The sequence below is a fragment of the Apostichopus japonicus genome, chromosome 11, assembly GCF_037975245.1.
Source record: "Apostichopus japonicus isolate 1M-3 chromosome 11, ASM3797524v1, whole genome shotgun sequence".
Classification (NCBI taxonomy): Eukaryota; Metazoa; Echinodermata; class Holothuroidea; order Aspidochirotida; family Stichopodidae; genus Apostichopus; species Apostichopus japonicus.
In genome coordinates this window covers 657508-683238 of record NC_092571.1, presented here as the reverse complement: position 1 = coordinate 683238, position 25731 = coordinate 657508, and the positions used below count along the sequence as shown (strand labels likewise).

At 37.2% G+C, this 25731-nt stretch overlaps 3 protein-coding genes across 14 annotated transcripts in view; 2 read left to right on the top strand and 1 right to left on the bottom strand.

Moving 5' to 3' along the window:
• The window catches only part of LOC139976305 (ephrin type-A receptor 4-like), a 126166-nt gene extending 123509 nt beyond the window's left edge, over positions 1-2657 (top strand). For all 4 annotated transcript variants that reach the window (XM_071984969.1, XM_071984968.1, XM_071984967.1 and 1 more), the window contains one exon: positions 612-2657. In XM_071984969.1, coding sequence (XP_071841070.1) covers positions 612-867 — 256 coding nt within the window. In that variant the 3' untranslated portion in view covers positions 868-2657. The remainder of the gene's footprint in view (positions 1-611) is intronic.
• LOC139976309 (uncharacterized) lies at positions 1879-22628 on the bottom strand. Of its 9 annotated transcripts, XM_071984976.1 has the most exons (10): positions 22456-22526; positions 15014-15085; positions 14783-14954; positions 13614-14136; positions 12050-12270; positions 9449-9528; positions 8345-8480; positions 7549-7645; positions 4103-4216; positions 1879-2889 (listed from the first exon to the last, which is right to left on the bottom strand). In XM_071984976.1, the coding sequence occupies exons 3-10, from the start codon at positions 14923-14925 to the stop codon at positions 2770-2772; spliced, it is 1434 nt and encodes a 477-aa protein (XP_071841077.1). In that variant the 5' UTR covers positions 14926-14954; positions 15014-15085; positions 22456-22526; the 3' UTR covers positions 1879-2769. The 9 variants fall into 9 exon arrangements, with proteins under 9 accessions (XP_071841077.1, XP_071841079.1, XP_071841075.1 ...); XM_071984978.1 differs by lacking the exon at positions 15014-15085 and having other exon boundaries at positions 22520-22628; XM_071984974.1 differs by lacking the exon at positions 15014-15085 and having other exon boundaries at positions 22456-22591.
• Positions 20061-25731, top strand: part of LOC139976311 (carbohydrate sulfotransferase 11-like) — a 53879-nt gene continuing 48208 nt past the window's right edge. The window contains exon 1 of the mRNA XM_071984989.1: positions 20061-20199. The gene's annotated coding sequence lies outside the window, so the exon portion shown is untranslated. The remainder of the gene's footprint in view (positions 20200-25731) is intronic.

Below are 25731 nucleotides of genomic sequence, written 5' to 3'. Positions count from 1 at the left end.
AAATCCTTTCATGGAATAAATACTTTAATGGAATAAAAAATCAAGCAAAAGTACACTGGACTATAACTTTTATCACTTCTGCAGTAATTGCTGAATACTGATTTCCTTGTCAGGGGCAATAGGAATCTGTGATTGTGATGGCTTCTGTGTGATGCCTTGGCTTGTTAACAGGATAATTACAGAACTAAATGGTGGGTGGAAGTCAAAGTCTGAAAACATTGTAAGCTTGATAACTCAAAAATTGTTAGGTGAATGAACTTCATATTTAGTATGTTTATGTGCCATAATGAGTAGAAGAAACTCATAGCTTTCTGAGGAGGTTGAACATCATTTGAGGTCAAAATCAGGGTGCAAGCATCAGTAGTAGGGAGGTGTAGGGTACATTTATATGTTTTAATGGAATACAAGCAGTAGCTGACTTGAAAATATGATTTATTCAAGTGCAAGAGGCCTCAACAAAATTAAGAAATGTAGTTGTTACTCGCCAAAATTCTCTTTTGGCTAGGTATATATGTTACGTAATGCCATAGGGAAGTTTTTCATGCCCTCACAGAATGAGAGGACCGCACTTGTTGCATATTGCAAACAACAGCTTCTTTTCTGATCATCAGAACATTACCCATGAACGGCTTGACTGACATCACTGAAGTGCATTCAGTTGACGAATGGTTGGAGAGCTTGAAGATGAACAGATATAAAGATTCTTTTACGGAAGCTGGATATGTCAGACTGGAAGATATAGCAATGCTGTCACAGAGTGACCTTCCACGCCTTGGGGTCACTTTAGTTGGTCATCAAAAGAAAATTATGAAAGGAATCCACTCCATCAGAGCACAACTGGAGCAAGCAGCAGAAACCTTGGTCTGAGAGCTGGCTCTCTGGAAGTGTCTACTGCCCTGGGCTTTATCTGAACCAAAACACTGCTGGTGCTGCCACTGCTGATGTGTAAAGTGTGGTTACTTGCAGGATATGTGAAGTGAATTGGCCGTACAGCTCTCTATGATGATCATCATGTCTGCACAATGCCAACATTTGTGAAAGAAAAAGATGTTCAGTTGCTAGAGAGAGCAGAAGTTGTGAGTACATCAAATGGCTTCCTGTCTAGCCAGTACAGTGCCCCATTGTGGTCTGGTGTTCATTGCTTTGGCAAATAGAATTAGCAAACAACGGAATGAAAAAGACAACTTTATGCGATGGCATTTTGTATTTCCAGATATTTTTTTTTTTTTTTTGCAGTACTATAATAAATACCAAGGTTTGCAGTGTAAGTATATGTTAGCAAAGGTGGTTAACATATTGGATAAATTTAAGGTTTAACATCTCATTTACATAGACAGTAAGGCCAGAGTAGTATTCCTGGTTAAATCTTTAGTAAATATTTAATTCAAGCAACTTTTGGGCAGGTATAATATCATTTTGAGAAGTCATATGAATTGTATTAAAATAGAAAATTTTGAGCCAAGAGGAAATGAAGTGAGACACCTAGGAGCCTCTACATGACGCCCCAGAGATGCCATTGATTGTGTACAAAGGTAAAAGATTGTCCTACAGGTTGGGCATTACATTCTTAAGGTTCCATACATCAAAACCTGGAAGAAGTAATGACCATCACATTGAAGAATATTCACTATTGTTGCACTTTAAGATAAGTCTCTGACATTATGTAATGGTAGGGCAATCATTTGTGGTGTTGATAATTAAATCAAAAGGTGCCTCTTGCCATTTTAAAATTAACTGATTAATCATTCAAGGAAAAAAGAAAAAGAAAAAAGGGAGACGTGTTTATCGACAATCATTCTTCATGTAATTTTGCAAAAGTTTCAATAGGTTTATACAAATTTATTTATTCCAATAAAATTAATATCAAAGAAATGTAACATAGACAATCACGGAGAGCAAGGCACAAAGAATCATGTATAATTTATATATAAACAACAATTAAACTTATTGTTTGTTAATAAAATATTACAGGAGTGGGAAACCTCAGCTCTCTTTTAATGTTGGACAAAATCTGAACTTTTGGGAGATCTTAGTGTCACTAGAAGGTGAAAAATACCTTGGCAGTTTTTGCTAAAAGCAATACCAACTGTAGGTATAGATTTGAGTAATTTAGCAAACTCACTGAGAAATAACCTGTAAAAAAAATGCAGCAAGGCATACATTTGTCAAGTAGTAGTAGTAGTGGGGAATGTGAACCATAAAAGCTGCCATTGCTTCTCTTACATCCAGTAAAGTATATGATATGCAATCATGTGGATGTCATATTGACAACTTTCAAAAGTCTCTGACATTTCATGTACATAATTTCAACTCCAACAAACATTTATACTTCTCTTTTCTTTTTTTCGAGTAAGGCACGTATGGAAGCACAAATTATCTTTATTGTGTATAAACCACTGCACCTTTATTTCTTGTAGTTTTGTTAAATGTAGCAGCAGACCAAGGATTCGTTGTTCCTTCTTCCATTTGCACTCTAGAAATGCTGGAAGCTGTAAATTTAACAGGGAAATATTTTAATCTACCATGTATATAAAGAATTATCTGTAACTAGGAACAATGAGGTGTAAAAAGAGGAGTCAGAATCTTTTTGTGAAAGATGATAAAGTTATTTCTTTTCAATGCTAAAAGGATGCAAAATAAAAGTTTTGAAAATGCGATATGGCATATTGTCTCTTCATTGGTCTTTGTAAAGAAGTGGTTCGAAGTAGCTTTCTTATATCAGAACATTTCATCATTTTCATAGGATCCCAATAAAAACACTTTTGGAACTTAATGCATTCCTGCTTGTTTATGACAATAGAGCTGTAATGCAATGGACTTGTTCATCAACTCTTGGGTTTTACGAGAAACTCTTCCAGCTGTGTGTGTTTCTGGTGGCAGGTTTTCAATCTAGCAGAAAAATAAAGACAAACATTGGACAGATGGAAACGACCAAAAGAACAGATTAAATTCTGAAGCAAGAATGTCACAACCTAATGAAGACATTTCATCTCATTTACACGTCTGCGCAAATGGCTTTTCTAATTTCAGAACCACTCATGTGCTCTTCAAAATTGCTGAACACTGTACCAAGTCTTTTAGTTCATTTAATATTATGGCTAGTCCAATTCTTTACAGAATTGCCTGAATATTAAATAGTTGATTACCTTATAATTAACCCTAATACTCTGGTGAGCCTTCCTGTCTTTACAGCATCAACATAATACTCTGGTGGGCCTTCCATTCTTATCTACAGCATCAACCTAATACTCTGGTGGGCCTTCCATTCTTATGTAAAGCATCAGCCTCATACTTTGGTGGGCCTTCATTATCTACAGCATCATCCTAATACTCTGGTGGGCTTTCCTTATCTACAGCATCAACCTAATACTCTGGTGGGCCTTCCATTCTTATCTACAGCATCAACCTAATACTCTGGTGGGCCTTCCAATTTTATGTAAAGCATCAGCCTCATACTTTGGTGGGCCTTCATTATCTACAGCATCAGCCTCATACTTTGGTGGGCCTTCATTATCTACAGCATCATCCTAATACTCTAGTGGGCCTTCCTGTCTTATTTACAGCATCAACCTGTAATTATATTTCTTAATTGTTTATTCTGTATGAATGTTTAAGAGATAATCAGCAAATTTTTATTGCCAGAGTTTGTTTGCTTTATTTACATGGCTTGAAATTATAAGGGGGATAATCTGACTGAGACAGGGTTCAGTGTTCTCAGATGCCACCCCCCCCCCCCACTTCCAGGTGACTGTTAACTTAGCACCACCTATCATTCTATGGGTAACAAACACATAACTGATGTTGATAGAACATGGAACAGGTGACAGATTACTTATTAATTCACCATCTGTGAGTAACAGACCTACAACAGTTTTCACAAGATTTTAATCCCTTTTTAAGCTACTATTGCTCTTTAACACACATGACACTTGCAAATTTTTTTGGCATTGTTCGTACAGAAAATATCCATAGTTGGAGAATCAATGTAGGATCCATGAAAGACATCAATTGTGAATTACAGTGGTAACAATTTATTGCTTTTATCAGTTTAGGGAGGAGAATCTGATATTCTAAGTATAACTAATGAATCATAAATTCTCACCTCAGGGTTAACATTTGACCTGACAGCAGTTGAGCCAAGTGAGCTTTTAATATCCAAGCATCCTGCTGTTGGCATCAAAGAGGGTTTGGAACACTGCCAACCGGACAAGCAATGCTGAAAACAATGATAACTGTTATTACTACATTTCTAAATGAGTTATATTGCTGAAGAGGTACTGTATCATCAATTTATCAGGCCTGCGGTGGAGAGAATTGTACTTACAGAACAGTGATTAGCACATTGAGTAAGGTAACTATCAACAGCAAATAGCAACTAAGAACATGAAGCTGCTTCATTCATACAAAGTTTCAACATCTGAAATCTAAACAAGAACCTCAAACATTTTGCAGTGCTATACTCTAATGCAAACTACAGAAGAACAGGATTGGTGATGCAACCAGGCCGATGCAACCAGGCTGAATTAAGAGCTCAAACAAGTTAAAGTAGGACTTCCTTTAACAGCCATTTATTTGCATCTACACTTCATGGAGGAGGAAACTTGTGATGATGACAATGATGATGAAAAGCCAAACATTAGTCCATATCTTTGTTAAATCCCCCTTCATTAAAACTTGCCTAGTTTGATCTTAAATGACACTACTGATTGTTCGATCAATGTTGTTTCATACTAGTAACATGACTAAATTTAACACCTATGTTGAGGTGACTAGTTTTAGCATAGTTAACAACCAAAGCTATAAAAGGCACTTTCCACTTCACAATCAAAAGGCACCAGCTGAATAAAGGTTGTCAATCTAATAACAAAGCTAAAAGGCTATAATTCCTGTTGGTACTGAGTATCCGCCCATGCTGTTACCTGGTTCTGAAATTATCTTTTCAAATCCTGACTTCAGAATCGTACTTTTCACAGTGATAAAATTACCCTTTTTTTTGTTCAATTTATACTGACTTTTAACAATAGAAAGATTACCACTCATTGCCCATCATTGAAATTCAAATCTTGCGTGAAGGAAATTATACACAGACTCTGCCGACTTTGAGGGAATAGACCAAGGCTACGCAGCTAGGCATGATGCAGTATGTATATCATATGTACCCATGCACATGTTCACAAGTTATAGGCTAGACCTGGACGCAAAGGTGAACCACATCACACCACATTCACATTTTTAAGGCACTATTCCAAAGCATGTTACCGCCGGTCTAACCCAGTGTGGCAACTGGAAAGTAGACATTTTCGGAAATCCAAAGCCCATCAATTAAAGCAAGTTTTCACACTCTGGACCAGGCCAGACACAAAAGTATTCTTCGTAGCTTAGTTGCCTTAATCATTTGCACAGGCCTAACATAACAGTTAAGATTAGGCTAGTGCGGCTTAATTAATATCTAGGTTTAATAAAGGCTAGGTTTATGTTCTCATTTTCACTCCGCCTGTACCAAAGGACTGGATACTGGTATAAAATATACATTTGACATTTAACCATGTGACTATTGACCTCAGTTCCCATGGCAACCACATAAATTGATAGCACTTGGCATATCCATGATACCTGTGAAGCTTCAATGTCAATTCAATGTTCCCCTTGGAGTTAAAGCAAGAGTGTCCTAAGCTGTGTTGTTGCTACTAACAAGAGTACCACTTACACCAATGACGAAGAGTGTCCTTATCTGTGTTGTTGCTAAGTACTAATAAGAGTACCACTTACACCAATGACGAAGAGTGTCCTAAGCTGTGTTGCTACTAACAAGAGTTCCACCTATGCCAATGACGAAGAGTGCCCTGAGCTGTGTTGTTGCTAAGTACTAACAAGAGTACCACTTATGCCAAGGACAAAGAGTGTCCTAAGCTGTGTTGCTGCTACTAACAAGAGTACCACTTACACCAATGACGAAGAGTGCCCTAAGCTGTGTTGTTGCTACTAAAAAGAGTACCACCTATGCCAATGACGAAGAGTGTCCTAAGCTGTGTTGCTGCTACTAACAAGAGTACCACTTACACCAATGACGAAGAGTGTCCTAAGCTGTGTTGTTGATACTAACAAGAGTACCACTTATGCCAATGACGAAGAGTGTCCAAAGCTGTGTTGTTGCTACTAACAAGAGTACCACTTATGCCAATGACGAAGAGTGTCCTAAGCTGTGTTGTTGCTACTAACAAGAGTACCACTTATGCCAATGATGAAGAGTGTCCTAAGCTGTGTTGTTGCTACTAACAAGAGTACCACTTATGCCAATGATGAAGAGTGTCCTAAGCTGTGTTGCTACTAACAAGAGTACCACTTACACCAATGACAAAGAGTGTCCTAAGTTGTGTTGCTACTAACAAGAGTACCACCTATGCCAATGATGAAATGTGTCCTGAGCTGTATTGTTACTACTAAAAAGAGCACCACTTACACCAATGACCAAGAGTGTCCTAAGCTGTGTTGTTGCTACTAACAAGAGTACCACTTATGCAATGACGAAGAGTGTCCTAAGCTGTGTTGTTGCTACTAACAAGAGTACCACTTATGCCAATGATGAAGAGTGTCCTAAGCTGTGTTGTTGCTACTAACAAGAGTACCACTTATGCCAATGATGTAGAGTGTCCTAAGCTGTGTTGCTACTAACAAGAGTACCACTTACACCAATGACAAAGAGTGTCCTAAGCTGTGTTGCTACTAACAAGAGTACCACTTATGCCAATCATGAAATGTGTCCTAAGCTGTGTTGTTACTACTTAAAAGAGCACCACTTACACCAATGACCAAGAGTGTCCTAGGCTGTGTTGTTGCTACTAACAAGAGTACCACTTATGCCAATGATGAAGAGTGTCCTTAGCTGTGTTGCTACTAACAAGAGTACCACTTATGCCAATGATGAAGAGTGTCCTATGTTACACGCTTGTTACATGTTGCTAAGGAATAGCAAAGCCTGTCGTCTGCTGCTTGTGTCTATGTACATTGTACATTATGTACATTGTGTACAGTTTTTAAAAGTTGATACACATAAGAAGTAACACATCAAATGAACTTCCATGGTCGGAATGTTTATATTTGTGTCTCCTGATTGACAGGTTGAGGGCACACTAACCTTACACCAACATATGTCTAGCTCCCTGATCTTAAGTTGCATCACTAAATCTCAAATATAAAGCAGTTATCAATTGTAAGCAATGATTTTTATTAACATTAAGAAGATCATTTTTCAAGTACACAATATAATGATAATACAGTAAAACCTAATGTTTCACTTTTACCTTGTTCAGTTGCCTGCCAATAACACTACTCATCTTGACTTACCACCCAAGGGTCATTTACCTCTTTCTGTTATTAAAAAAAACTTACTTTTCTGTTCAAATTTTGTGTGGAATACATAGAGTAGGTTATTTCAATTTACTTATGATTGTTCTAACATTGAGGGATTCCCAAAGCAACAAAGAAAAAGTTCTATGAATTCACTAAAATATGCACTTAATTTACTCTTCCTGTGAAGTATTACCATACCTTTGAGAGACCAATAGAGTCTGTAGGATCAAAGCTTCTCCTGCGGTGAGATCTGACTCGGTATGGAGAGACTAGTGTTGATTTGGGTATGCTGACTCTGATCAAGAAATAGAATAGATGTTAATACTAAGACTTGACAGGGTATGGAGAGACTAGTGTTGATTTGGGTATGCTGACTCTGATCAAGAAATAGAATAGATGTTAATACTAAGACTTGACAGGGTATGGAGAGACTAGTGTCGATCTGGGTTTGCTGACTGATCAAGAAATAGAATAGATGTTAATACTAAGACTTGACAGGGTATGGAGAGACTAGTGTTAATCTAGCTAGACTCAGGATTGACTTGGTATGGAGAGACTAGAGTTTATCTGGGTACATTGAGGCTTGAATCAGTATGGAGAGAAGAGAGTTGATCTGGTTCTACTAAGGTCTGACTCGATATGGAGAGAATCTAGGGTTGATCTAGTATAATGAGGTAAGTAAAATTTCTTAGTTCTAGGCTATGGCAGTAACATTTCTTAGTTCTAACCTATTGCAGAACACTTCTTAGTTCTACCCTATTGCAGAACACTTCTTAGTTCTAGGCTATTGCAGAAACTCATTTTAATTCTAGGATATTATGTATTTGCACTCACTCTTACAAAGACACAGTGGAAAGCTATTTGGTACCAGCTAAAGATAAGCTTAGTGTCAAAGTATCACTTAGTAAACTTACAAGCCAGATGGGGAAAATTAGTTAACAAATTTGGATTAACCAGTTTGTTTCAGCCTTCTCAAGTAATAGTCAATACCTACCTGATGTATGCTGGAGAAGTGCTTGTAGAGTGGCTATCTGTTTTGTTCTGACATACAGCACACAAGCTTGCACCATCTCTGGCTTCATTCAAAGGGACTGGAAACAGTCTATTGTTCACAGTATAATTATGAACACCTGTCATCAAATTAGGAAAAAACCAAAACAAATATATTAGTCAGGGGATTTTAAAGGGCCACAGTATTACCCTCAGTTCAGTATGAGACGTTCAATCACTTGGCTCGGATGATTATTGAATCCAACTCAATTCAAGGTCATGACTCTTGCTTGAGAGTCCTATTTTTCCTGATGTTGTTTTCACTGCCAGATAAAGTGCCAAACATCCATTGCTATACCATTACAGCTGTTCTTAGATCAACCAAATTTTTGTTTTTTATATGCACATGTCTTTTAAAAATGTAATCCATACATAATCATACAGAAAATAATTGATACCATTTGTGTCTTGAAACACAAGAATGCTCTTTTCAGTGTTAACAAACATTCCTGCTGTTTTTAGCATATGTGGCAAGAAATTAAGCCTAACCACCTGATCCTTTACATGCTTTGCAATTAAAACAGGTTTACCAAATGACAAATAATGGTAGGGAATATGTTATTAGTGTTTAAACTTTTTGTGGCAGTTTTGAAGGCTCCAGACTTTCTCTCATATTGAATACTTTGGTTCCTGTGTACAAACACTGCTATACATATTGCACTTGTATAGCAATTTGTCCATTTTGAATAGCATACTGCTATGTGATACAATCTTAATTATTCCTTTAATTGGGAAAGTGAATTTAATTCAAAACACAGTAGCTCTTAAAGCCTCATTGTGTCACTTATTCATATATTTTAGCTGGCTGCGAGAGGTAATATTTGTGTGGGCCTCAGTTATAGATATGGATGCATGCTGGATGCAGCATTCTGTCAATAGCCACCAGGTGGTTGGTTCCTGCTGACATTGCCATATTTGAGACACCAGTTGACCGTCAGTGATGGTTTTCTGGGTGTAAGGTATTGAAATTTAATTATATGTTAGATCTCATAAAAGAAGTATTTCTTAATAAAGGCCTGACCAACAACGGTTTGGTGGAAGTACTTACATTTATGCATAAAGTTGGCTCCTACATCACCTGGTAGTTCGGAAGATTCCTGTACAACAGGGTCTCTTTGTGGCAGGGAACTGAAAAGAAATATGTATAAAGTGAATAAAAACATTGAACATGATGTCATTATTTGAAGATACAAGCAAACCATCTGAGAGGATGCATTGCAGTTTGCACAAATTTGAGTTTCAGGAGCCACTTTCTGGGGAAAGTGTCTCCTTGCTCACAGGCTTATTGGTAGACCTACGAGCCACTTGGCAGGGACCAGGAACCAGTTTGAAAGTTAAATGAAAAACATAAGCATGTAGATTTTACCTTGGACATAGGGGCAGGCTTCTTCAGACCATGAAAATCTTCCACGAAAGGCCAAATGAAAAGCGTGTCACTTAGAAGAGCCTATTCATGAGTGACAACTTTAAGAAAAAAACTAATCGCTATTTAGCTAGCGGAATTACGGTTTTATTTGACAAAAACATTGATTCATTTGTCATAACAACGATATAAGACTGTATTTGTAGTAGGTTGTACAAAATGTAACATCACTTCTTTCCAAATTATGCTAGACATATACATTCTCCTTCATAACACACTCTGGAAAATAATATTTTTGTACATTACAAAATTTATCTCCTAAAAGAAAGTGATGAACAACCTAAACTATGTCACAAAATCATTGAAATGCTGGCTGCACCCATGTTGTCCCAAACAATTCCAAATGAGCATTAGCAAGGACTGATGCCACTACTGTGGCTACAAAGGTAGCCAGTCTTCCGTCAAAAAGCTAAATAGCTAGGCTTAGGAGGACCACACTGCACCTCTGAGCACATTGGCAAATAATCGTGAACAATGGATTTGATTCCTATCATCTCAACTCTAAAAGACTCCTTTGTCTTGGATTTTAAACATTCAAAACTCACAATGTCATCTTTACAACTTGTTAATTTTTTTTTCAAAATTTTTAGAAATTTTGTGCTCTCAGCCTAAATCTGTAAGTAGGCCTACATCAGGGGATTACACACGATACAGATTTATTCCTGGAAGCTTTAGGAGTTGTGTAAGCCTAGCAAAGTCCACAATGCTTGTTGTAAAGACCTGCTAAGAAATAACATAAAAATAACAGGGTACTGTTATGATTTCTAGAAAACATTACAACACCCAATACGAACGGTTTGAAAGTTAAAAATTTATGCTAAAGGATTTTGTCAAAATTGCGCATGACTGTAAATCATTGAATTAAGAAATCAGTGTACAATATATGGGGAATTAGCCGCTTGCTACTAAGTTAGAAAAGCCAGTTGGGAAGTTTCAGGCGCAGTTCCGCTCCTGCTTATTTTCACCAATGACAGTACTACTGAATGTCCAAGGTCAGATGATGCCACCATCTGAGAGGATTTACTGTACAGTAATAGTGAATGTAGGAACACATATGATGCCACCATCTAAGAGGATGTATTGTACAGTAATACTCAATGTAGGAACACAGATGATTCCACCACTTGAGAGGATGTATTGTACAGTAATACTCAATGAAGGAACACAGATGATGCCACCATCTAAGAGGATGTATTGTACAGTAATACTGAATGTAGGAACACAGATGATGCCACCATCTGAGAGGATGTATTGTACAGTAATACTGAATGTAGGAACACAGATGATTCCACCACTTGAGAGGATGTATTGTACAGTAATACTCAATGAAGGAACACAGATGATGCCACCATCTAAGAGGATGTATTGTACAGTAATACTGAATGTAGGAACACAGATGATGCCACCATCTGAGAGGATGTATTGTACAGTAATACTGAATGTAGGAACACAGATGATTCCACCACTTGAGAGGATGTATTGTACAGTAATACTCAATGAAGGAACACAGATGATGCCACCATCTGAGAGGATGTATTGAAGGAACACAGATGATGCCACCATCTGAGGGGATATATTGTACAGTAATACTGGATGTAGGAACACAGATGATGTATATCACAGTATAACCCTTGATAATCCAGTGTTTTGCTCTACTTGTTTTACCCTTGATAACCCAGTGTTTTGTTCTACTTGTATAACACTTGATAATCCAGTGTTTTGTTCTACTTGTATAACCTTGATAATCCAGCGTTTTGTTCTACTTGTATAACACTTGATAATCCAGTGTTTTGTTCTACTTGTATAACCTTGAAAATATAGTGTTTTGCTCTACTTGTATAACACTTGATAATCCAGTGTTTCTACTTAAATAACCCTTGATAATGCAGTGTTTTGTTCTACTTGTATAACCTTGATAATCCAGAATGTAGGAACACAGATGATGGCACCATCTGAGAGGATGTATTGTACAGTAATACTCAATGTAGGAACACAGATGATGCCACCATATGAGAGGATGTATTGTACAGTAATACTCAATGTAGGAACACAGAGGATGCCATCTGAGAAGAAAGTTAGAGAAGAAAATTCTCTATTCTTGAGTGTCCACAAAAGAGTAAATGAATAATTTCAAAAGTTCAATTTTTCCTTACTAAATTTTTCTATGTAGCATTTCAATTTAGCTGTCATGGATCTCACAAAATTTTTAATAGGAAATTAACTTACTCATCCAAAATTGACTCGTGAACACACTGCCCTCTATGTGTTCTCCTAAAATGACAGATCTCCTTGAAGAATTCATCTGACTGAAGTGCCTGTTGTGAACCAGATTCCAAAACACCAGCAATCCAATCATAACCAAGCAGAGATCGTTCCTTTGGCAGGATGTCTAACTTCTTAGTAGGTGATTGGTTTAGTCTCTCTACGAATGCAACCCTGCTAGGTGTCTAATAAAACCAGAACAAATAATCCATGGTTACAACAGGTAGGAACTATATAACAGAAACTGCTTTAAATTTTATGTTTTAACTCATTCCATCATTCAATGCTTAATAAATGCATATCTTTTAGGCAGTAGTTAAGCTACGTATATCATAGCTCCATGAAGAAGAAAACTTTGAGTAAAGATCATTCTTCTGAATGAATTTGGCTTTCAAGATATTTTAAATGTCGGGAAAGCTCCATCAGCCAAATCATCAGTTTCTAAAGCCAGAACTACTTGTATAACCCTTGATAATCCAGAGTTCTGTTCTACTTGTATTACCCTTGATATTCTAGTGTTTTGCTCTACTTGTTTTACCCTTGATAACCCAGTGTTTAGTTCTACTTTGTATAACTTTGATAATCTAGTGTTTTGTACTACTTGTATAACCTTGATAATCCAGTGTTTTGTTCTACTTGTATAACCCTTGATAACCCAGTGTTTTGTTCTACTTGTATAACTTTGATAATCCAGTGTTTAGTTCTACTTGTATAACTTTGATAGTCTAGTGTTTTGCACTACTTGTATGAACCTTGATAACCCAGTGTTTTGTTCTACTTGTATAACTTTGATAATCCAGTGTTTTGTTCTACTTGTCTAACCTTGATAATCTAGTGTTTTGTTCTACTTGTATAACCTTGATAATCCAGTGTTTTGTTCTACGTGTATAACCTTGATAATGCAGTGTTTTGTTCTACTTGTATAACCTTGATAATCCAGTGTTTTGTTCTACTTGTATAACCTTGATAATCCAGTGTTTTGTTCTACTTGTATAACCTTTGATAATGCAGTGTTTTGTTCTACTTGTAAAACCCTTAATAATCCAGTGTTTTGATCTATAAGGAATCAAGAAATCCTTTGCTGGCAAAGTATAAACTTATTTTAATTTTATTTTAAAGAGCAAATAAAGTACTGACTTGAATGTCAATCAAAAAGTAACCTCAGGGTACAAATCCTGCCCTCCATCACTTGAACTATTCTGTGTTGGTGGTGAGTCACTGGATGTGACTTAATTCTGGCTAAATGGTTTTGGTATAGTACAGTAGGCTTGATGTGCATCATACACACAGTGGACTATCAGTTCAAAGAAATGGGCATGTTTTGATTCTGTGCTTGTTAATGTCAGCTAATTATTTCATCAATCTACAATTTAATGTAACACAATGACTTCTATGGAGGGTCCTTACATTTTGGAACTAAGTCAATTGGAAATGATAAAGAGTACATACAACTATATGAGTATAGACAGCCCTGGAATTGCTCACAAATAGAAGTCTGTGACATATTATAAAATGTGGAGCCTCTTACCTTGCCATGCTGCCTGATACCTGGTGTTAGAAGTATTGACTTTGGTTGAGGAGTAAAAACAAGTTCTGGTTTTATTTTTCTTTTATCACAATCTCCATTTTTCCAGTTTACTGACACTCTACGTTTCCTCTCACTGCCAGCGATGATACCTTGGCCAATCTTCACAGACCTTTCCTTAGCCTTCCTTCCTAAATATTTCCTTTGACTTCCATATCTCAAATGCTTCAACTCATTTGAACTTAAATGGGCATTGACAGAGTCATTCTCTAATTGGTTTGAGTCTGATGAACTAAATAGTTCTTCAGGTTCTGTTTCTGCACTTTGGTTACAAGAAGGTAACCTCTGAAAATGCTTTGGGCTGGCTCTACCAGAGGTTGTCTGACAAGAATTGCTCTGAACTCTCCTCAGACAACTATGAGGTGTTTTGTGATTTGAAGTGAACCTCTTCTGTAATTTTCTGCCAATGTGTCTCTGATCTGTGTCTTTTGGTGTACTTGTCTTAGTCTGATAGCGTTTTGAGAATCTGTGTAAAATAAAATTAAAATAGTTATTTTTGATCAGCATAATGCATGAGTGTACTATAACTGGGCCAATTTGTCCATACTAGACACTACAGCAGACCAAATTTGTTGCCAAATTCTGACAAAACCCAACCTTTGAAACATTGCTGCAAATTTGGAAGTAATGGCAGTTACTTCCAACCATGATGATGAGAATCGAATCATATTCTTCAGCTTTGTTCTCCACTAAGTCGTGCATTTGCAGCTATACTGGACCACTAAATATAAAGCAATAATAGTAAAAGCTTATGCTTCCACATTTTGAGCTCACAACACATGTTTGTTTAGTAAAATTTGGCAATGGCATCCTGTAAATTCAGGAGTTGCACCTCAGCTACTGTTGAAACACTTGCCTCAGTTTCGGAAAACTGACCCTACTTTGGCCTATTTAGTTTGTCAAATCTGTGTGCACCTTATCAATGGGAATCATGCATACATTGGAAGCTGGAAAATAAACAGAAACGAGGAACCACAAGAATAGTATAAGTCATGTGATGTTGCTCTCGCAATGGAGTGAGAATACTATTAAAGGTGATTTGTTAAGTTTACAGTTAAAAATAATCCCTGAATAAAAATCACTGAAATGATCTACATGTAATAATGGCTAACCTTTGTTTGCTTTCTCTGTTACTTGCTGACTTTAACAGCTGAACTCTGCTTTTGAGCTTCTGCTGACCTGAAGTAAGATGCAAATGCAAGCTACGATACTCTTGTCGTAAACGATACACTTCTTCCACACTGCTTGATTCCATTCCACCTGGATCCTAGCTGTAAGGAAGATCTATGTATTCAATAAAAGACAAAAATGAAGGAATGAACAATTAGTAAAAAGCCACTTGTGATTATTATTTTTGAGTTATCCCGTCTATAATCCATTAGTAACATTTGTAACATTCCTTGTCAGTCTTTCTTCTATGAAATAAACGAATGAATAATTAATAATTGTGAGAATTCTTTCAATTTCTTCCACATGGTAGCCTAACACCACAATAAGTCAATGGAGAAATCTAGCCTAACCATCTGTTTATTCGCTGAAATTGTGACGCAGTTATAAGATATCCATGGAATACTTTCATTATTGCTGTTATCTTCACCACATGGTTTCCTAACACTTCACTAAGTCAATGGGTAATCTAGCCACCATCTGTTTTTTAGCTGAAATTGTGACGCAGTTTTAAGATATCCATGGAATACTTTCGTTATTGCTGTTATCTTCGACCACATGGTAGCTAAACACCACGCTAAGTCAATGGGAAATCTCGCCTAACCATCGGTTTGCCAAAAAAAAAAAAAAAAACACTTTGCATAGGATTCAGGTAATAGTATTTAGTATACTGTATAGTATTGCGTCGGGCGGGTTCCTGGATACCCTGTGCACTATTTATTGCTAGCACTACTATTGTTAGTTCTCCCAGCAGAAGAAACTTGTGGAAAAATAACCTTTTTAAATTACCATACCTTATTTGTTATATATGACATAGTTCAATGTTCCGACTATTGTTATTTACTGCACTATACAATCTCATACATTCAGTACGCAATGTAATACATAGAACTGCTCACCCCACTGTGCCAACTGTTGACCCTTTGCAACATTCCATATTTCAAACAGAAGGGAGTAGTACTTAGTATTACACAACACCATACCTTCCTTTAACCTATGTTGGCTTCAAATGACCTTTGAACTGCTCAAACACAACTTGCTACTGTAGCAGGTCTTCACTCAACAGATAGTTGAATGCTATTGATAAAGTAATTGTAAACTCTATCTTGTTGGTTTTACAATTTAATTTGATGCTGTGTCCAGCGACGTAGCCAGGAATTTGAAAGGGGGGGGGGAGCGCTTTATATTGCGATCTGAGCAAAGCGCCACCATCGGTTGGCGCGGAGCGTACAAGAAAGTTTTTGGTTTTACAAACCCCCAGATGGCCGGAAACGGTCTTTCCCGAGTGTTCATTCTGGTTCAATGGCCTCTTGCTAACTTGAGACACCTCATTCAATATCACTTTTAAACCAAAAAACAAACGAGTTAAAATAGTACGTAATTCAATACTACATAATGTATTTAAAGTTAGCAAGGTACATGTACAGAGTAGTCTTACTTTTCAACTGCTGATACTTGTAGATACAAAGATAGGCCAGAAATGTCTTTAATACAACCATAGCCAGTAATTGTCTTTTATACAACTTTAGCTAGTAAATGTTTAAGTTAGCCTAACAAGAGAAGGCGAAAGCTATCCAACGATTGCCATCTGATGCAAATTTCTCAACTGTTTTCAGAACTGAAATATTATCAGCGTAAGCGAGTTCTTAACTAGATGTTAAAACATTGACAAGATTGGATCCTAGACTTTTTCGTAGAGTGTTGAATGAAACGGCACGCGATAGAAATGACAGCCTACTGTAGATGACAGAAGAACAGGTCACCTAATTTAGCCATATTCTTGCTACATTCATTTCAATAGTTTTTTCCTGTCTAGACTCTTAAACTCGTCCAGCAAGCTTATGGACTTGAATTATGGGTGTTTTTAAAAAAAGATAACTTGGCCAAAAAAAGTGTAGGTCCGGGCCTACAGTGCTACATACTGGCTACGCCCCTGATCATATGATATCATATTATCAGCAGATTTCGATTCCTGTATGAATTCTTTTACATGTTCTTTTACATAATATATCAGAGACAAACATAGTGCTTTTTTACAATTTTTCCAGTAGGATGATTTTTGTTTATTGTCCAATGTCTGGACTTCAATACATTTGACAAACTTAACTGATGGACAATATAAACTTTCATATTTTGTAATATAGCCAGATATGCAGTGGCCTAAAAACAAATATCGTTATGTATTAGCAGTGTAATAATTATTTATAGGAAGTGCGTATCACGTACGATTGCTATCTTAGCTTCATAACATGCTGTTCGTGCAACAACTAAGGACGAATCAAAGAAAGGATGAGAACGAACGTTGTCGACGTTGTTGTGCATACGGTTCGTGACATTCCATAGAGTGCGGTTAGGTAGGCAATATGTATTTTATTACGCAGTGGCCAACTGTAAGCTTGTAATAGGCTATAGGCTAAATTTAGCTAATTGCATCCGCAAAACTAATTAAGTAGTTGAATCAGTAGGCGTGAATGTTACTACAATTATAATCGAGTTAACGGAGCTGACGAGTATGCAAGATCAAAAGAGCACTGACAAAATACCATGCTAAAAAATCGCATTTCTCTTCTCGCGATTACTCTGTTACAGTTATGACATCAACACTGTCATTTTTAAATACAGTCCAAACGTCTTTATTTGTTGTGTTTGTATTTTGTTGTGTCTTAAAAGTAACATGTGGTATCTAAATCAGGTTAAAATATCTACCAAACAAATACTGTGAACAACTTTCAATCACTAATATTCTTAAAATTGTTCACATTAAAGGATTGCTTCAGTTGTCATACATGTTTATGTTATATGAAAGAGGACAATAAAAGAAACACAATGGTGAAAAAACTGTTCAAATATCTTTCTCAGTTAGAGAGATATTCAAGTTTAAAGTTTTATCAGATTGTGTAGAAACTGCTGAAATCTGACTACTGTAGCTGTGATGTCACATCCTCACATTCCTGAAAAGAAAAGAAATTTTGATATCTTCAAAGTGTCCTAACTCCTTAACAGAGCATGCTATCATGGTAGTTTCTTCACTGTTCTTTTTGTGCTCTTTCATACAAAATAGACATGTCAAACACCTGAACCAATCCTTTAAATCAAAAACTTCGGAATTAATCTATGAGGCTACTACAACTACTAGCAATAATAAAGCATATGTGCAAACAATGAATAGACGTAACACCTTGTAGCGGTGCGATGATTAGTATGCAAGAGTGTTCTGTAGAAGGACGTTCAATGTTCTAGGTTTAAGTCTCTAGCCTAGTGCGAAAGCAGGCTATTGGAATTAAACTACATTGCAATGGACACACTCGATAAGACATACGATAAATGTGATCCAAGCCAGTAATGAAGTAATTGTAAACATATTTGAAGAAATGACAAATACTTTGGCAGTTGTACTGTATAAGATTTATATCTTACGAATTTGCGATTATGAGCAATGATCAAATATTGCTAGGACTGAATGTTGCACTGCAGAACAAGCGTTTTACTGACAAGTAAGCGCATGAATCGTACCGGGGCAGGTGCTTGTCGATTTTTAACACAGCACAGTGCTAGTGTAGCATTGTGAGAACCTGTACTTTTGCAATATTTGCTGACACACTGCTTTAGTGTTGTTTTTGATAGGTAAGGCTATTTTTCAAAAGCAGTTTATGTGTAGTGTTAGTTTGTAGTCGAGTAATCACAACTTAGGTTTTGAGCGCGATTAATCGAACTTCCAAAGTGTAATCGCAAGATTCGCAACTATTATAGATTGCGACTATGACTATCTGCACTAGAGCCTGCCCATCAGAAAGAGTAATTACAAATTAAAGATAAATATTCTAACATTGTGTTGTGGAGTTAGATCAATTTAAATATGCTGTAATATGTGATAATTATATTTTTCAGTAAAAAATGTGCCTTTTCGAAGGTCGAACTACAAACTTCTCCAAAGTATGGTGATTTGACATGGTAAATAGACTATATAGCTGGACAGTAAGTTGGGGTATTTTTCATATGACATGGGCTATTCTTATAGCTGGGGTGGCAGGGATGGAGATGGCTGAGAAGACACTAGCGAATAAAAGGCTTAGTGTCAATGTTTGTGTAGCAGTTTTGAAGGCTCTGAATTTACCATTTTGCAAAGCAAATTAGCGATACTGCAAAAAGTTGTTCAGCTGATACATCAAGGACTCAAAGAGATAACATGGGCTAGTAATGAATCAAGTTTTAAAGCTTTGGGAATCCCTGCAGGGAACATACCATGAAAATGTAAACAATTTGAAGAACAGTTTCAGTACAGTTGATATCAGATCATAATATAACTGCAATGAAATTGTTTTTGTTTTGTACAGTAGGAAAAAGCATATGCTTTTAGCCTTTTATATGTAAGTCTGCATTCATTGGAGCCAATACAGTACAGGTACAATTACAGTTTTAAGAATGTGTAGCTGTAGGATTCCCTAATATCGAAAGAGGTTATGCCAGGGAGGACAACGCAATAATTGCAAGACGTCTGGCCACCCAAAACATATTTTGCAGAATGAGGCAAACCTGACGATTTTGGAACATGTATGCTCTCCTTTGCTTGCAAAGAATTTTCAGATTCTCTCATGAGACACAGCTCTTGCTTAAGAATAACTGTTGCTTTTTTCAAACTGAAGCCTTCATTTTGAATACATTTGTAAAAGATTGACCAGTGATCTGTACAGAACACTTAAATACTGTTACCTTCCAATGAAGTGAGGGGTGGGTTGAACTAGAACTATAGGAAGACGAATTGAATTTATTATGCATTTTTACACCATTTAAACACATTGACCTATGTACAGTAAACTATACAATATAGTAACTTAGTAAGACATAGAAAATGCTAACCAAGTAGAGCATTGTTAAGCATGTAATCTTTATCATTTTTTTCTAACTTTACTATGCCCTACTGTATAGGCATTAAATACTGTAGGTATGCCAGGCTGTAGCTTAGCATAGAGTTGTGGATACCCAGCTCTATTGCCTTCATGCTACAGTACACACTTTGGTTGTAGGGGTATTATGACTACTACAGACATGTCCTGTGCAGTCCTTGTAATTCTGTTTAATCCTAGGCTAACTCTAATCAATTCTATGTAATTTACATGTAATCTGTAGGCCTGCATTGTAGCCTACATTCCAGGGATGTCTAGCTCACACTCATCCCTGGTCATTTGATTGTTAATGGTACTGTCACTTGGTCCTGTGACCAGCTTTGCCTTGTTTATAGCCAATGCCTAGCCTAGGAAGATACATAGTTAGAACTTGAGTAAGACTAACACTACAGTAACACCCAGACCATCATAGTGTCAAAGTCTTTCTTGGTGTCTCTACAACTACAACTTAGCTGAAGGTAGACCTAGCCTATGTTAGACCAAAGCATAGCTTAAAATAGATAAAGCCTATATCTTACTAATTAGGCCTACAGTAGCCTATGCTGTTAGTGTTAGTCCTACTGAAACATAGATCTATCTTACGGTAGTTGTAGCCTCTGTACTGTATGCCTTACTTTAGGCTAGGCGTAAATTGGCAAGATTGGTATCCTACTCTTAGGCCTAGGCTATAGCAAACCAAAAATTAATCGCTGAAACTTTGCAGCAAAACAATAGGCTTACCATTCTGAATTTGAGCTGTGGTTTGTTTGAAATTAAATACAATTTTCAGATCTTTTTGGTGGATTTGCAGTACTAAAATAGAATAGCCTAAGCTAGTATTAAGGTAGGCCTAGCCAGTGTCAAGATGCCCACTTACATTACAGGATTATGCCTACATGCAAATTGATTTTGTTTATTTCCTTTCATTTTGGGGAAAAGTTTATCACCGGAGGTTGGTTTTCATACGTGATATGTCAGTTTAATCACAAGTATGAGTTTAACAATAACAGCTTCTTGGTTAACGGTTTTGATTAAATGTGAATTTTGACCACGAATCAGCAGCTTTTGCAAACTGCAGTTCCTAAAGTCAAACTTTAAATTTAGTCGAGGTGTGATTTTTGCTTTCCTTTGAACAGAATTATGTCCAAATTTCAGGAAATGTTAAAGATAGCCTATTATTATTTTACTTTGTTTGTTTGTATTAGAGTATTTCGCCCTGATGTACTGAGAGTTTATTTGATAAAAAATAAAAAAAGTGCCCGCTCACGCTCTTGTGGTCTTGCGTTACCTATCCTGCTACTAATTGAGGCACCTTCCTAATTGAGGCACCTTCAAACATTACTAGCAACAATACAGCAGGCAACCAAAACTTTATGCAGTCAAGCAGAGTTACATACTGTATTTCATGAGTTTGAAACCAAGGCGGTTTTTTCATGAGTTTGTAACTGTATTTGAGTTTGTAAACTGTACATGAGTTTGTAAACTGTATTTCATGAGTTTGAAAACACTAGGCGGAGTGTATAGCCTAGTGGTTAACGCCGGCGTCTCCCAGTCATGAGATCCCCAGTTTCGATTCCCCGCCGACAGCAATGTGTGTCGTCTGGCAAGGGTGTTGTTCAATAACAACTTCCCGACATGGACGTTAAATGAATGTGTGCCGAGAGATTGGCTTCGGTCAGCTTGCGAGCCTAAAAGCCTCCATGGCTTCTTTCGCGAGTTCCTGCTTGCGGGAAGATCACATATACATACATACATACAATTCAGGTATATGCTGATCAAATTTTTCTTTAAAGGCATTGAAGACCTGCGCACAAAGAAACGTCTCATGCCTGCAATCTGACCTAGTTTCGAATGAGGTGTAACAGAAAATACACGCACAGCTTGCTGTAATTAGACACTAGTGCACAGTCAATACATGCAGCTATGGTCAATACCCACAGCACAGTGTACATAGCAGCGATGGACATCTCAGGTCTAGATACAGATAACAAGGTATCACGTTTCATTACTGTCTGCATTTTGAAGCGACAAGAAAAAAACTTCACTTGCAAGCAACGGAGAGTTAACTTTTTCAGATGGTTTGGGGCGATTCTTCAATGCCTTTAAGCTTTTAACACCCTCCCCTCAGTTTTGCATGTTTTTTTGGCATTTGGAAATCTTACTCCCTAGAAAGAACCAAACTTACTCAATATAATACCACTACTCTCTGGAAACTGACCAGTCTGAGCTTAAAGGCTTAGAGCATAGCAACCAGCATCCAAAGTCAATGGATGTATACTTTGTCCTACACCTCAGTTTGCTTAGGCTATAATTATATCAACAAATGTCAATTTAGGGGTATGAAACTTGACACAGCAGACATTTTGTGGTAAAATTCTGCTCAATCAATATTTTGAGATCATTACTAGTTCTGAGGAACTACACATATGAAAAATGCATACAGTTGAGTGATTTGGATATTTCGTTGATGGACATCGTTAATCAAATCCTTACTACCTTAGTAAGTTGGTGCGTCAATTATGGGCCCACCATGCTACTACAGTAGTAGGCTAGTAACAGTACTCAGACTAGGTACTAACTTAGGCCTACTGTACGTACTACTACACTAGCCTACATAGGCTATGGTAATTGTATTTAGAAAATTCAACCAGGATGGAACATGCTCACGAATACAGTTTTTTTTGGGGGGGGGGGAGGGGTAAATAATATATTATATAGAGCACTGTACCACTAACATTAGGTTTGAAATAGTGATGAATCTGCACTGAAAACGGGCTAACAGTACCACTACCAATCTACCTGCAGCATACAAGTCGAAATTCCCAGCTCAAGTGACGTAGAATGGAATGGGCCTATCACAAAAGCTGGTCCGGCCGTTCGCGACCAAGGTCTTTTTGGAACGCCAAATGAAAAAAAAATGTCTTTCTGTTAAATGCTATTCCGGGTTAGGAACGATGTGTAGGGCGTAACCGCGTAAGTAAGATTACGAATTTAGGAGCTTCCAATTCACAGGTCGTAACTAAATAAGGGCGGTTCAGATGCCTAACAAGGTATCACACGCTAACACCCTCCACGCTCGCTACTACTTATCATGTTTTGCACTGAATTCAAAAGATGCATATACATTTTTATTTCAAAACATAGAGCATGTACACAGAAATGACTCCCAGACGAAATGATTTGCGACCAAACCTCCCTGTCAATGAATTAATCAGGACCATGTGCAGATATTTTACTGAAAGTCTCATTTTTACAGCAATTTGCATCATAGTCCCAGTGCCCCTTAGACCACAATTACATATATAACTTTCTTCTAAAGTGATCAAAAGTATCTTAACTGAAAGGGCACTTGAGATCTTTCACAAAGTCAGAAATTGGGGAAAGGGGTCAATCCCCGGCCAGATAAAATTTGGTCCATGGAGTACGGTTATCATGCAAGTGATCTCAGCCGCAGGAACTGTAAGAAGAAAGAAGCATAGTCCAGAACGACAAGAAATGTCAAAACTTTCATAGGAGTGGTTAATGACATCCAATTGACACAATGCACTGTATTGAGATGAAATTTCGATATATGGGCCACTAGGATCGTACATGTGAAACAAGACATAAAAGTAATTACCCTTAGAAAAGATGCATGGTCTTGATTAAAAATGTATCAACTTAGATAAGTAAGACTTATGATTCATAATCAAGCCTCTCTTTTATACCAAAGAAGGATACACTTTATTTTGTAGAAGAAAATGTATATGGGAATTTGCAAGTAGTCCTTGGGTCACTAGGACAATTTATGTGAAATAAGTCAAAAAGATCAACTTTCATGTACAGAGGATGCATGCTCCTGATCAAAACTACATCAAGATAGATAAGAAAGAATTATGATTCAAAACGAAGCCTCATTTTGATACCAAAGAAATATGATACACTAGTTTTTATATAGGAAAGTTTTATATGAGAATTTGCATGTTGTCCTTGGGGCACTAGGACAACGCATAAACACACACACACTTACAAATTCTGCAAAAAAAAAGATGGGAAAATGTATAAAGCAAGATCAAAGAGGATTTATAATGTTTAATTAAGTAGCATATATTTCCATTTCCAAATATTTAATCTGATTTTAACTCGAGGCATCAGCGTGAAGGTACTCTCCAATGAAAATAAAAGTTTTGGTGTAAATCCAATAAGTATTTTCCAACCACTTGCCTCCAGTTGAACGAGACATAAGCAGAGTATACAATGTTTCATTGGAGGGGTACCTTCCCGTATGTACGCCCCTTGCCTTATGCCTCAGCTTTGCTTGGATGACGCAGGTCAGGTATCTCTGTAGGCCAACAATTTTGTTTGCAAAACACCAGGCAATTTTAGTTTTCTTTTATATAGAAAACCACATCAGGAAAGACGGAGGGATGATTGGGGGGGGGGGGGGGCACCCACTTTATGCGCCGTGCAGAAAGCTGAAAGGATAACAACATTGATCTCAAACAAATAATAGTTGACTGTAATCATTCAGTAGTCATCATAGCTAACAACTTCAACAAAATGGAGAGCATGCTACAGGACTTGGACATAGCAAGCAGGAAAAGAGGACTGAAAATGAATATGAAGAAGACCAAAGTAATGGCAGACCAATCAGTTAAACACAAACCAATCATCATTAATGGAACAGAATTGGAACATGTATCTGAATACATTTACCTGGGACAAAGGTTCACTCTCACCGAAAGGAATCAAGATAATGAAATAAGGAGGAGGATCAAAGCAGGGTGGCAAGCATTTGGCAGATACAGCCACATCATGAAGGGCAATCTACCGTTATGCTTAAAAAGGAAAGTGTATGACCAATGCATGCTCCCATCGATGACATATGCATCAGAAGCATGGACAGTAACAATTAAAATGGAAAGTAAGTTAGCAGCCGCACAACATAACACGGAGAGGAGTATGCTTGAACATAACATACAAAGATCACAAAACCAATAGATGGATAAGGGAACAGACAAAGGTACAGGATATATGGAAGTAATCAAACATCGTAACTGGACATGGGCCAGCCATGTCACTAGAACGGGAGATGGAAGATGGAGCACGCTAATCACTGTATGGACACCGCTTGACGGGAAAATGAACAGAGGCAGGCAAAGAAAGAGATGGAGAGATGAAATACAGCAATTCTGGAATGAAACCAATTGGTACACATATGCAAGGGAGAGAGAGAGTTGGAGATATCATGCTGAGGCCTTCATCCAGCAGTGGATCGACAACGGCTGAAGAAGAAAGAATCATTCAACATTTGAACAGGCCTCAAAGTTAAACAACGTGCCCCAGTGTATGAGGGAGGGGGGTGACAATGGGGTCGTTGAAGCCGATTTCCTCATACACGAAGCACCCTCACCCTCACCTGGCGCTCGCTACGGATCGGTCTCTTAAAATGTTGAATACAATCGGTTAAATCCGACCAGATTCCTCTAAGTTACGCTGTGGAAGCAGAATAAACAATGTCATACACAATGAAGCCCTTCATCAACTAAGTTAAATTGTCTCTACCGTGAGATAGTGTAATGTGTTACGGGAGAAATCAAGTGCTTACCGTCGCTTAAATAGAACGTCTTCATAGAGCTCGAACTTTTGTGATACAATTTTCTGAACAATGCCAAAAGTTTGGGAACAGAGGGCGCCCTTTTGAAGAAAATTTTCAGCCACCTAGACAAATACAAGCCTTCTTAGAATTTACTTGAAAATAAGGACCTTTTAGAAATGACTTTCTAAATTGAAAAGATTCCAAATTTGAGTTAAAATGTTGAATTGAAAGCCACCCGAAGTGTAAGTTGTAATCCATTATTGCGGGCTTCTCCCACATTTGTCGTAAAAGTAATGCTGATTATTAAAGTCTGTCAGATGACATTTTGAATCCATGCTGAATTTGATTAAAGTTTCCAAGTATGGAATAAAAAGAACATCAATTATGCTGCCACTCATCATCAGGAATGTCAAATCGTCTATCATATAAGATA

Excerpts from the sequence above, each read along its gene's own strand:
- LOC139976309 (XM_071984978.1), bottom strand. The coding sequence starts at position 14,925 with ATGGAATCAAGCAGTGTGGAAGAAGTGTATCGTTTACGACAAGAGTAT. Across the intron at positions 9,529-12,049 it reads CACGAGTCAATTTTGGATGA|TTCCCTGCCACAAAGAGACC; the intron begins GTAAGTTAATTT and ends ATTTCTTTTCAG. Across the intron at positions 4,217-7,548 it reads ACTCTATTGGTCTCTCAAAG|CATTGCTTGTCCGGTTGGCA; the intron begins GTATGGTAATAC and ends CATTGTTTTCAG.